General features: G+C 56.4%; 1 protein-coding gene across 1 annotated transcript in view; it reads right to left on the bottom strand.

Moving 5' to 3' along the window:
• Positions 1–10,533, bottom strand: part of DSCAM (DS cell adhesion molecule) — a 707,908-nt gene extending 697,375 nt beyond the window's left edge. Inside the window, exons 1-2 of the mRNA XM_062174789.1 lie at positions 10,353–10,533; positions 9,858–10,208 (exon numbers count right to left, since the gene is read on the bottom strand). Coding sequence (XP_062030773.1) covers positions 9,858–10,208; positions 10,353–10,533 — 532 coding nt within the window. The remainder of the gene's footprint in view (positions 1–9,857; positions 10,209–10,352) is intronic.
• Between the last annotated feature and the right edge of the window lie 2,485 nt (positions 10,534–13,018).

Raw genomic sequence — 13,018 nt, 5'->3', positions numbered from 1 at the left:
GCCTACCTGTGCTCTGTCTTCCCATGGCTAAGCCCACCACCAGCTCCCCCCAGACTTGCCCAGATCCTGAGGGCACTCAGCAAAGCCTCACTCTGCCAGTGTAGACTCCCCAAGTAAGTCACTACCCAACACGGACACCACAACAGCAACTGGGGCTGTACCTGGGACCTCGCTGGGTTCACTTTCCTATTAGTATCGTTTTGTTCAAATCTATTTACGTATTTGAAAGGCAGAATTATAGAGAAGGACACACACACACACACACACAGAGAGAGAGAGAGAGAGAGAGAGAGAGAGATCTTCCATTTTCTGGTTCAGCCCCCAAAATGGACGCAATGACCAGGGCTGGGCCAGCTCAAAGCCAGGAGCCAGGAGCTTCATCTGGGTGCAGCATTTGGGCCATCTTCTGCCGCCTTCTCGGGTGCATGAGCAGGGAGCTGGATCAGAAGTGAGCAGCCAGGATGCAAATCCACACCCATGTGGGATGCTGGCCAACACTGAAGGTGACAGCCTAACCCACTGCAGCACACATTGGCCTCTCTTACTAGTGTCTGACCCCCCCATCAGTCCCGATCCAAGTGTGTGCTTGCAACCACGGATCCTGGGGCACAGGGATCACGATATGCAAGGCACATGTCGATGATGCGGATCCCTAGGCCACGCCCACATCAGGGTGGTCAGAGCCGGGAAGCTATGTGATGAGCTGTGTGAGCGACAGCAGCGGTAATGGAGGAAAGACAACAATGGTCCATGCCAGGGTTAGAGACCTCTGGGGAGCTCTTCACACTGTAGCAATGAGTCCTGATCTTCTCCCTTCTCCTTGACCCAGCACCCCTGCGACTTGAGAACCTGTGTCCTTGATCCTTCCCTGGGAAGACCTAGACAGAACCACGCCCAAAGCATCACCATACAGGAGCATCCCTCTGTCCTCACACTCCTCTCACCCTGCTGTGTGTGTGAGAGAGAGAGAAAGAGAGAGAGAGACGGACAGACTAGGGGGCCAACAAAGCCTCTCCCTCAATATTTTCTATCTGCGAACCTTTGCTTTTATTGCCTGTGCAAATCTGATACCTCAAAAGCCTACAGCATAGTCTAAGCCTCCCATTCTTTTTTATTTTTTTTGACAGAGTTATAGACAGTGTGAGAGAGAGACAAAGGTCTTTCTTCTGTTGGTTCACCCCCCCCAAATGGCCACTACGGCCAGCGCACTGTGCTGATCCGAAGCCAGAAGCCAGGTGCTTCTTCCTGGTCTCCCATGTGGGTGCAGGGCCCAAGCACTTGGGCCATCCTCCACTGCACTCCCGGGCCACAGCAGAGAGCTGGACTTAAGCCTCCCATTCTTGGCCATGGGGTGATAGAGGTGCAGAAGGGTCTCTTCTGACTCTCAGTAACAAGAGGGGTTGACAGTGGTGATGTGAGGTCCCACAAGACCAAGATGAACCAACCACCGGCCAAAGCTAATGATCCAAAACAAATACCAAGATCACCTCTAGGTCAAAAGTGTTACCACAGAGATTCTTACACAAATATCCGTCAAGGCTATCCTAAAATGGTAGCCACCAAAGACTTAACAGCTGTTGCTTTTTGTGCAGGATAACATGCACACACATCGGGTGATGAACAACCCTACTCACTTTCTGCTACTGGGTCAGGGCACCAGGCATCACTGCTCGCTTGGGTTGCCGGCTTAGATAACTTGTTGGAGGAGAACCGTGCCCCTTGGAGAACACTGCCCATTCCCTGCGTGCTTCCTTGCACCAGCCAATGACACGGACACAGGCCCACCCTTCCCAGGCACTGGCTCTGGCGAGACCCAGCAGGGGTGATTGAGCAAAGCGAGTCCCGGCCCTGGGGTGCTGTTTCCCACTTTGTTGGCAGAGCCCCGATCACTGTCATGGGTGGGTGTGTTCTGCTCATTCCTGGAGTCTCACAAGTAATATTACAAAGCATTGCTATTTCTACCCTGGCAGCTACACATCAGTTATTAAAAACTCTGCAGCTGATATTAAGAAATAAACACAGCAATTAAGAGGAATGGGATTGGGGTTGTCAGTGCCCTAGGGGAACCCGAGACCCAGTCATGGCACAGCAGGGCTCCTACAGGGAGAAGCGACAGGTCCTGAGCTGCTCTCAGGGGAAGGTGTGTTTATTCAAAGTCAAGTCTTCGCCCAACACAGCTTTGCACAGAAACCCGTGCACAGAAAGAACAAGGAATCGAATTGAGTGCACGTGGAACTGCCGTGGTTCTAAGTTATCTCCACGTGTGCTTGCTCCGGTGTTATGGTGACGTCCTAGGAACGTCCCCATCACCCGATAGCTCATGTGATGTATGAGAAAAACAGGGTTTTCTCCCTCATTGTCTGGAGAAGAATCCATGGTGTGAGTCTCCAAGCAATCAGCCACTCCAACGGCGGGCTCCTGGGGCTGGGCAGCCTCTTACACAAGTTCTAACAACACCAGCTCCAACCCGACCTTCACGGTGCCCCCAGGACAGTGCAGAAGCCTCTCGGAGACTCAGGGTCGGCGGCCATCACTGGACACCTCATCACCACACTGCTTTACAGAGGCTCCCAACAGCGGTGGGGTTCCGGCATCTAGAAACACAGCCTCGAGGTGCTACTCACCGTGAAAACGATTCAAATTCTGTCTAAAACCCGGATAAAGCCACTGTGTCCCTCTTGGTCTTAATACTGAAAGAATCAAGGCTTATATGAACCCAACTGTTACGAACTCGTTCAAATGTCTACCCATTGCCATTTCAGCGTCTGGGGATATTGGTTACAAAGTGATCCGGCACACAGAAAAGTCCTCCCTAGATAAAAGGCAAAGCATGGCACCTGGGCAGGTCAGGACCTCAATGTTGTCCAGATGTTCAACCTGTAAACAAGCAGAGCATCTATACAAACGCAGTGACTCTGCAAGGGACAGAAAAGTAGGCCCCTTACAGCCAGGAGTGCCGGCAGATTATAAGGAACAGACGTGGTTCTGGGAAAGAAGCTGTTCACTTTGTTTGTTCTTTTTTAATTTTGAAAATTGTATGCATTTAGGGAACCTGGGGGCTATAACACTAAGTGAAATAAGCCAGACACAGGAGAAAAAAATAGCCACAATCTCACTTTTATATGGAATCTAAACAAAGAGAGTCTAAGGTCAACACGCATGATCTTCAGTCTCCCAGCATCACGTATGACAACAAAGTGGTGAGGGACAGTGTCTCCTGGCCCATCTGGAGTGACCCACAGGAAGCACACGGATTGAAACCTAAAGCCGCAGAATTTAAGGACAGGTTAATGTGGAGGGACCCGTAGTAAACACGAGATCCTAAGTCCAAAGCCGCCGCCCGGTCACTGCTCCACACTCGGTGTGTGTGCCTCGTTCAGCCTCCTGTACCCTGGGAGGCAGGCGAAGCCCCCTGGGGAGCAGGACTGCAGGTGCACCTGCTCTCCTAACCTCTCGGCGCTGTCTCCCCACCCCAGCTTCCCTAAAACTCTTGACAGCATTCCTAGCAGCTGCTGTAGAGGGGCCAAAGTGATTTCTGCTTTTTCTCTCCCCCAGCAGAGTACTGGGAAACCAGGGGAAGCCAGCCCATACTACAGAGGTGATCTCTTGCATTTGCAATTCTTTACGCTGCTTTTGCTGCTGCATTTAAAATTGGCTTTCTATAAATAGGACTGCTTGCTCACTCCTAAATCTTACTCACTGTCTTCTGCGTAAAAAATAACTTAAATAAGGATGTAGGCAGGATGCACTAGTGCCTGTCACTCTGCCTGGATGTGTAGAAGCCGCCTCCTTCTTCTCGTCCCCATTCACTCCTCGTCTGTGAAACACGCCACGTGCTCACATGACTCAGGGCCTTGAAGACCAAAATCAACCAAACTGGAGGATTTCACCATCAGAATTGATCGACATAAACAAGTCCAGACCCCCAAAAATCATAAGGTGGCAATGATGATAAGCTCTAAGAACCTAACTGAACTTTTTTATTTGAATAAAAGGAAGAAATGTTAAAGAATGCCTGAAGCATTGCTCTCCCCATGTTATTGTGAGAAAGAGAACTTTACATTCAGTTCTGCTACAAAGTCAGAAAGGGAAGCCCATGGGATCAGGGTGACTCTGTAAAAAATGACGAAGACCTGTTTTGCTGTCTTGGTTGGCTCTTTGGTGAAGAAATGGATTCCCAGGGTCTGCTGGGGAAACTTGGACATGATGTTCAGGCTTCCGCCTGGCATTCCGAACGGGCAGCAAACACTGTCTGGGAGTTTTAAACCACGCCCCTCAGCAGAGCACGCGTGGGAGCCGGGGTCCTGCGCTGTGATGAAACTGCCGTCTGGGGCACTTGACCCAATCTCCCTCTAGCACTTGGAGCAACGAGATCCACACCGTGCGACCGCGGTGAAGCCCTCCACGGATTCCAGACGGGAATCCTTTCGGAAAGGAGAAGAAAAGGTTCACACGCATTTCCAGCGAGCACACAGTCCGCAGCCACGGGATCAGCACGCGAGGAGCCACACAGCGGCTTCACAGACACGCGTGTCTCACAAGTGGTTTCCACATTCAAAACTAGAGCTCTGGGCAAGAGGAGCGACATCGGCCAGGAAGGCAGAGGCAGGAGAGACGGCAGGGGTGGGGGAGAGGCTCTGTCCATCACTCCGTCCATTCCCTCCCCCAGACAGGGAGCACGCATTCCCACCGACTCCGGGTCGTGTGCTCTGCTCTGTGCCACCCGGCAGCGCCTGCATCTCAGCCGGCGACGTTACTGTCTAAGGAGAGAGGCAGTGGAATGAGCACCCGTAACCCGAGCTACAGAGAGCAGCGGATGGATACTGTGCAGGGAAAGTGCAGGATGTCAGGGAAAGCAACAGCCACTCAGGGTCAGGGAGCCAGCCCTCCCGAACATCCTGCAGAAGCCCTCTGACCTCTGAACCCGAATCCATGCTCCGCACCTGCCCCGTGGAACTTCCTCCTGGACCCGGCTGCACCTGCAGAACTCGGCACAGCAGAGAGCACGCAGCCTGCCGTCGCCGGAGCTGTCCGCTCCCCCCGCCTTAACCCAGACATTCGAGAAACGCTACTCTGAATTTTCTCCCATTTTCAAAACATTAAGGAAGAGAATATAAATATAACTGAGAGAAGGGGTGAGGGCGGGAAGAGAAAATCAGAATTTCTGCACTCAGTTCTCTGGCACATGAAGAGTTAACGCTCCTGTCAGAGAAACAGGTGCTGCCCAATTTGCCTGGGGGAGGAGGGTAGTGGGGGGCTCCCGGTCCCTGGAGCCTCCAGCAGGCAGCTGCAGGAGATTGATGGACTGCGGAGCCGGTGCCTCGGCGTCACCCCTGTCACCATCAGCGGCTCCTGGAATGACATTGGAAGGTCAGCCAATCAGGCGCAGAGATGCACCTCGGGGGAGCACACAGGCCAGCCCAGCCGGGGCTCCCTGGCTGGTTTGGAAGACAGGATGCAAATGTACCCTCCGCAGGCCCACCGGCCTCCCCCTCCCCCCGCAACACACACGCCTCCTTTTCCTTTCTGGGAGCCTTCTGTCTTTCAAAAAATGCTGCAACCATTTCCTGTCTTTGCACCACGGAACAAAAAGCCTGCAGGACCCTGCCTGGCTGTAGCAGCCTTGGCAATACTCCCCTGCCACGGCGTCTGGCTGCAGTGAACTTGAGAGAGCTGGGGAGGGAGGCTTCTGCAGGCAAGCCCCCGGCAGCCTCGCAGCTGTGTTCCCTGGGAGGCTGCGGTCTCGCCCGCTCTGCCAGAGGCTTGCTGCACCAGTCTTGAGAGGTTTGCGCCCACTAGTGTCCTACCGAGGGGACACAATTGACATGCAGGTAGCACCACCTCACTAGCTCCCAGGCTAACAGTGCTGGTCCCCAGGGCCCAGCATGCACTTCAGCACAGCCACCAAGAAGAAGCCCAGACCCTCTCCTTTACCTGTGCATATCCAGGCTCCGGGGCTGCTGGGACCAGATGGGTCCGACACACTTGCGGAAACCCAGGAAATGGGCATACTATTTTCTGAGACCGCTTTGCCCAGTGCAAAGTCTATTCTCACCCGGGATCAATTACTGATGGGCCAAGTCCATTACCTCCCCCTTAACATTCAGCTCCTTTAACCAACTCTGGATACCTTAGGTTTTGGTAAATGCGCTCACTTGACAAAAACACTGTTTTATTTTTTGTACACAAATTTCCAACCTCCTACAGTATTCACAGGTCTCTGTAAAAATCCCACCCCCCGCCCCCCATAACAAGCTTCAAGGCACATTTCGAAACGTTCCGTGCACCTGACCCCAGTCCATCAGCAACAAAATACTCTGCCGGCTACAAGGGGGGCCAGAAACACAACAGTCACATTGCTATTTTTTTTTCTCAGTCCAACGCACACCCCTCCCGGAGGGCCGGGTTGTGCGGATTCTGGCTGATGACTCACTGGTACTACCCAAGCGGCAGAGGACACAACCCAGAGGTGGCATGGGATGGGCTGGCCTTTAGGACGGGCCTGGCTGGCATTTCGCTTTTCTGCGGAGGGCAACTTCCGGGGCACGCGGCTCCAGCTGAAAGGCCCGGGCACTGCAGGTGAACCCAGAAGACTCCAGCGCAGAACCTCCATCTGCCTCATAACATGGAGGGGGGAGGGCAGGGGAGGAGGCCCGGAGACGCGTCCCTGGTCACCTGTGTGTGTGTGTGTGTGTGCTTACGCACGGTTCCATGGATCCAGCAAGAAATCGCCTTCTGAGCTTCCCAGGGGCATTCACACTTACAGGGTCTGCGTCGATGTTGAAACAACACGCCCAGCCTGCGGCCGGCAGCCCCTGTCCGGGGAATTGATACTGGCTGAAGGGGCCACCCCTCCACCACCTCACACCCGTCACCGCAGCCTCTCTCATGGCCACTGTGCCCCGGGCCCGCTGAGAGCCGGGCCCAGTAAAGCTCAACACCCCAGGGCCCCAGCCTCAGCGCTGTGGTGGGGGAGGGGCGCATATGAGAAGCAGAGACGTCAGGAGGCGGGCACAGACAAGTTAGACAGCAGCAGAGGCGTATCCCGAGGCCCACCCGTGCCCTTAAGAAGAACGTTCCACGAGAATGGCTCGCCGGGCTCGCCGTGGAGAGAGATGTGCAGCCGCGTGGTGCAGCCGGCTGCCTGTGCTGCAGAGGTGGGGGGGGGGTGGCCTGTGTGTCTGCACACACGTGTGCCTTGCTCCCTGCACAGTGCCTCTCGTGAGCACTGCGGAGCAAGTCCACTGCTTTCCAACAGCAGACCTCCCCTTCGGCAGGTGAGGTCACTCACTCAAGGGTTTAACCCATGGAGGGACTGAGCTGCTCTCTGCCTCCTGCCCGGCCTGCAGCGCATGGAGCGAGCTGCCATTGTCTCCTGCTGAGATGCAGAAACACACAGGGCTTCCGGAGGCCCCCAATGTCACACTGCAGCACCTCCTACAAGCAGGAAAGACATCTTCCCACGTCAGCCGCTCGGCTACTCGAGGCCTGGCAGGGATCCACGGCTGTCAGGAGCCACAGATCTTGACCCACACACATTCGGCAATGGAAGACCCGAATCCGACAGCCGCTGGCCACAGACACTCCCGTCCGTGTGTCTTTAAGCCTTGTTCAAAGAGGCAGGAGTCGTTCAGGTCACGTTTTTGAAATACGGGGTTCTGAGCAGGCAGCAATCCAAACAGAACTCCCGAGTTTGAATGACTGTCCATCTTGGGACCCTTTGCACAGTAGGCACTGACTGTCATTCCTTAAGAACCTCCTCAAAGCTGAACCCTCCCTTCCCCACCAGTAAGGCTATTTCTTTTAATGCTTGACCCTACGGAGAGGGCCATTTTTCTGTAAGATCGTCGCATAGCCTTCTCTGGTTGATGGCTTCACATTGCACACAAATTCACTGCCTCTCACACTACGCGTTGCCATCCTAACCATGGTGATGAGACGCAGATGATACGAGGCGTTGTGAAAGGAGGTGACACAAGCGTCAGACCAGGTGCACGTCTACAAGCTTTGCGTGGATTTCCATCCTTTGGAATAGCTGTGGATGTCCTACAGTTTCACCACGGCTCTGCTAGGGATCCGTTTTCTTCCTAGGGCTGTTGCCTTTAGTTAGGAAATGCTGATTCAGAACAGCCCCCAAGCCCAGATCAGAGACCACGGTGGCGTGGATTGTGCCATGCTCGTCACAGATACCGAGTGACGGGCAGCCAGGGGCACAGCTCCCCCCCATCACCCTGAGACACCTCCTTCCCAGCAGGACCCAGACTTGGCTACATGCTGGGACTCAGGCCTCCCCAAGGCGTCCAGAGAGGCTCACCTGGCGGACGAGCCCGCCATCAGGGGGCTGTGGCCCCCGGAGCACCTGTCCGTGTGGCACGCATTCACGTTAGCCCTCCCCTAGCACATCACCCCCCGCCTTCCCCCCACCCCAGAGCCTATCTGTCCCTGCCAGGGTGCAGCACAGGAGCAGTGCCCTCTGGGAAAGACGAGTGTCTGGTTGGAACTTGTTGCCGCTCTCTCCTGCCAGGAGATCTCAAAATGAAAGTTGCCAACCCTTGGCTTCACGTCTGATGAGAGAGCACAGGGCTGGTGCAACGCTGAGTCGGGGAGCTGCTTCTCTCCAGTCCTTCCCCACACATCATTAAAAAAAATGGATGTGGGGCTTCTCCTCCGGCCTGTTGAGTGCTGTTCCAGCACCATCTAGGTTGGCAGAGGACGTGCACGGCTCCGTGCAGCCAGCACCAGAGCTCCCCTCCGGGTCTTCAGGAAAAGCTCCAAGCGCCCCCCCCCCCCCCCCCCGTATTTTCTCACAAGGGACAGATTTCCTCTCTCTGTGCCCTCTCTCCCTCCGCTCGCTCGCTCTCCCTCTCTCCTGGGTAAGGGCTTCTGCCCAACGGCTCCATTTCAACCGTCAGCAGGTTACACGATTCTCGCAGATGCGCCTTCCCGAAGCCGAAGTGGGGACCGAAGCTGCAGTGCCGGCGACAACAGCCGCCTCCTGTCCCCACGCGCCAGGCAGCCATTCATACCTGCACGCTCCTGGTCACACGGCGGCAGGCACACGGAGGTGCAGCCGCACACGCTAATTGCATCTGATTCAGGCAAGAGCCAGAGCGTTCTCCGTGCCCGGGAAAAAAGCCTTTGCCAAACAGCACTGGCTGGGCCTTGGAGACGGAACGCTCTCCACAACACTCCCCGATTCCATTTACACCACCACACAGGTGCGTGTGCGTGTGTGTGTGTGTGTGTGTTTAAAATCCGTCAACATTTCGGATGATGTAATGCTTACCAGTGTATATTTCTGCTCGAACGGCTGTGGGAATATGTAGCAGAGGACATGGAAGGAGAGAGCTTTCTTAGAGCCGGAGAGACATCATTTAGCAGAATTAAAACACCTGCGTTCACAGCCCAGGCAGCTTGGAATCTGGAGGTAGAGGGTTGAAGCTGACCCCTCCACCTGCCCGCACTTGGAATGTCCCTTTTCAGGTTGTGGTATTCAAAGTGGCCATCTCTGTCTGCCTCTCCCCCTCTCCCCAGACCTGCTTCTAAATAAGGTGCTGTCTCCTGCTGGAGTTAGCTCCCAGCTGGCACTGAGCTAGGTAAGCACCTTCCAACGATTACCCAGCAATTTCTCCCCCAGCCTCTCTCCATCTCTGCCTCTCCTCGCCCAGAGAAATAAAAATATTTTTTTTAAAAAAATAAATAAAAGCATGGATATTTAAAACACAGATGAGGGATGTAAAAAAAAATTTTTTTTAAATAAGGAAGATTCACCCATGCAGCCAGCGCACCCCCGCCCCCACCCCCACCCCCCGGGTCAACCTCAAGAAATGAAATTCATCACAAACCGAAAGGCTCACCATTCGCGAAGCTCTGGAACAAGGAGAGAGCCAGTATCCACATGCCCCTGCTGCTTCCCGGCCTTCCGCGAGCGACGCGCCGGCCTCGCCCCCCGCGCTCCGCCCGGCCCGGCTCCGCTCGCCGCTCGCCACCTGCCCGGGGGCCGCCGCCGCTGCTGCCGCCGCCGAGCCGCCCGGGCACGCGGCGCGGCCGGGCTCCGGGGCGAGGGCTGCGCTCGCCGCGCGCTGCGCTCCTGCACACCTGCTCCCGGGCGCCGCGCCCGCCGCTGCGGCCAGAGCCCAGGTGCGCCGTCAGCTCAGGGGGCCCCCGGCAGGTCGGCAGGTGCAGAGAGCCACAGACGCGGGCGTGAGCTCATCCCGGGCACCCGGCGCCCGAATGCGCAGCCAGCGGCCTCGCGTGCGCCAGCCCTCACCCTCCACATCCAGGCAGCAGGCGGGCGGGCAGGCTCATCTTCCCCGGGCTCCGGCCTTGATCACATGGATCCCGCCGCTAACCTTCCCCGCCTGCGAGCCCCGGGGCCGAGCCGAGCGCGGAGGCGAGCAGGGACCCCTCCCCTGCCTCTAGCCGCTGGGGCGCTCTGCGGTCTGAGCGCCGCCGCCGCCGCCGCGCACAAGTGCAGCCGAACTGGCAGCGGCGCGGGCGAGAGCGCAGCCACGCGCAGTCACGCACAGTCATCGGGCTGGATTTCTTAGAGGCTTAAATAATCATTTCGGCGGCCGATTATTTTTAGTTATTTTCTTGCCGGTTGCTAATAAGACGTGGCCAGGGGTGGGCATCCCGGAAGGCTGCTGGGCAAACCGAGGTGACCCTGAAGAGCTAGCAGTTTTAATAAGATGTGCCGCTGGATTCGGATTCCGTATTTACCCTCGGAAAAAAAAAAAAGTCCAGTTCATTTGCCTAAAGGGAAATGCTGTCACCAAGTCCTTGCTCCTATAAAGGGTGATTCCATGGGCTAATTTTTAATGATCTCCAATACATGGTAGAATACAAACACAAACCATTCTCATTTTCGCTAGCTGGGTGGTGCATGAAATAATCAAACATTAAACCTGCTGATCATTTGGTGACCCCGGACATGGAACCCCCTTCCGCGTGACCGTGGAAGGCCGACGTGATACCCTGTGCCTAGCCTTCTGTGTGGCCCTGGCAATGTTCACAGAAAAGCTCCTGTGAGGGTGGACGTCCCTGCGCCAAACAAGGGCCCACAGGGCTGGCAGGCACCTCCCCGGGAAGACCCCAGTGGAGCCCCGGGGCGCAGCGCGGTGAGGACCGGCACTGGGTGGGTGGGTGGGCGGGCAGAGGGGGCTGTTTTCATGGGAGACCCAATGTCTTGTGCGTAGGTTGCAGGAGCCCCTCCGCATACAGAAGGGGAACTGAGCGCACCTGAGACAGCTCAGGAAAAACAAGTGCAGAGGCAGACACAAAATGGTGCTTTACCAGGCTTGGGCACAAGATGGCCAGGCCCCGTGTGCTGGGAAGGGTCAGCCGAGCCGTGATGCTGCGGGGCTGCCACAGCTCTGCAGCTGATCACGTGGTGACACCCACTCAGCCTGCACCCCGCCCCGCCGAGCCACGCTCGGAACCCAGTGTCCTCTGGCTGCGCGCGCCCTGGGCGCTCCCTCCCTGGAAGGCAGGCAGGCGGGCAGGCAGGCGAGGGGCTGCTCTCCTCCCTGCGTCTGGCTGGGTTCCTCGTTCATTCGGGTCACACACTGCTCCCTGCACGTGAGGCTGTGTGCTCTGTGAGGCCCAGCCCATCCTGCACTGGGAAGGGCTGGAGCACGGGGCTCAGGGCCCAGCACTCACGTTCCACGTCTGGGGGCCTGTCGGGTGCCGGGAGCCTTACTTTCTGAGCAGCACAAAGGCAATGATCCGATCCCGGGCCCCCGCGGCCAGGCACAGGCTCACTCTGGTCCACAGTGACCTCGATTCTCACTGGGTCTGGGAGCAGGGCTGGCTACCAGGCACAGCGTAGAATGAAAATGGAGGGTTCTTTTTTTCCCAATGCAAAGTGCCCAAGCAGTAAAGTAGGAGGTTTCCTCCCTTCCACCCCAGGCTCACCCCACTGCAGGTGTCTTATTTGCAATTAACACCTCCTCGCTTGGCAGGGGGACAGCCCAGGTATATGCAGAACCCCGCCCCCCACAGGTGCCAGGCCCCTGCCACTACGTGATGCCGTACAGGACCAGCAGAGCCCACACCTGCTGGGTCACCTCCTCACCCTCCAGTGGACGCCACGCACTATGTCCAGCCAGGGTTGAGCGGTTGGGGAAGCCACTGTCCTTCTCCCACAGACCCCTGCCCCTGTGCAAGATGGGAGACCCACAAGGGGTTGCAACCTCCATGTTGGGAAGCTCTGGGTACCTGAATCCTAGGTGGGCCCGAGGTCCAGTCCCTTGTGAACATGCTATGGCATGGAGGGTAGGGGACAGGGACAATGACGGCCAGGCCCTCCCCTGAGGTCCCACACAGCATGTACCCACCCTCAATCTTCCATGCACACAGGCCCAGACCCTCACCAGCGGTGCCAGGTGATGGCAGAACGCCAACTTCCTGATTCCAGTGGCCACCTGCAGGCCCAGGGGACCAGGGTAGGGAGAGGGCAACTGAGACATCCCCTGAAAAGGGGGCAAGGGGCAGGTGCTGTGGGGACCAAGGCTTTAAGCCCTCCTACCTGTTCCGTTGTCCCATAGGTGGAGCCAACACCTGTTCAGAGGTAGTATTATTTTTTTAAAGATTCATTTATTTATTTGAAAGTCAGAGTTACACAGAGAAAGAAGGAGAGGCAGAGAGAGAAAGAGACAGAGAGGTCTTCCATCCGCTGGTTCACTCCCCAATTGGCCGCAATGGCCAGAGCTGCGCCAATCTGAAGACAGGAGCCAGGAGCTTCTTCCAGGTCTTCCACATGGGTGCGGAGGCCCAAGGACTTGGCCATCTTCCACTGCTTTCCCAGGCCACAGCAGAGAGCTGGATAGGAAGTGGAGCAGCCAGGACTTGAACCGGCGTCCACATGGGATGCCGGCACTGAAGGTGGCAGCTTTACCCACTATACCACAGCACCGGCCCCCAGAGGTAATAGCATTAAAACATCCAGGATGGCAGCTGCAGAGCATTTGACTTCTGCCAGTGGGGCCAGCTGGGACCCTGTGCCGGTGCATGGGGT

Source organism: Lepus europaeus, chromosome 2 (assembly GCF_033115175.1).
Source record: "Lepus europaeus isolate LE1 chromosome 2, mLepTim1.pri, whole genome shotgun sequence".
Taxonomy (NCBI): domain Eukaryota; kingdom Metazoa; phylum Chordata; class Mammalia; order Lagomorpha; family Leporidae; genus Lepus; species Lepus europaeus.
Note: the sequence above shows the minus strand (reverse complement) of the source record. Positions and strands in the feature narration are given on the sequence as shown.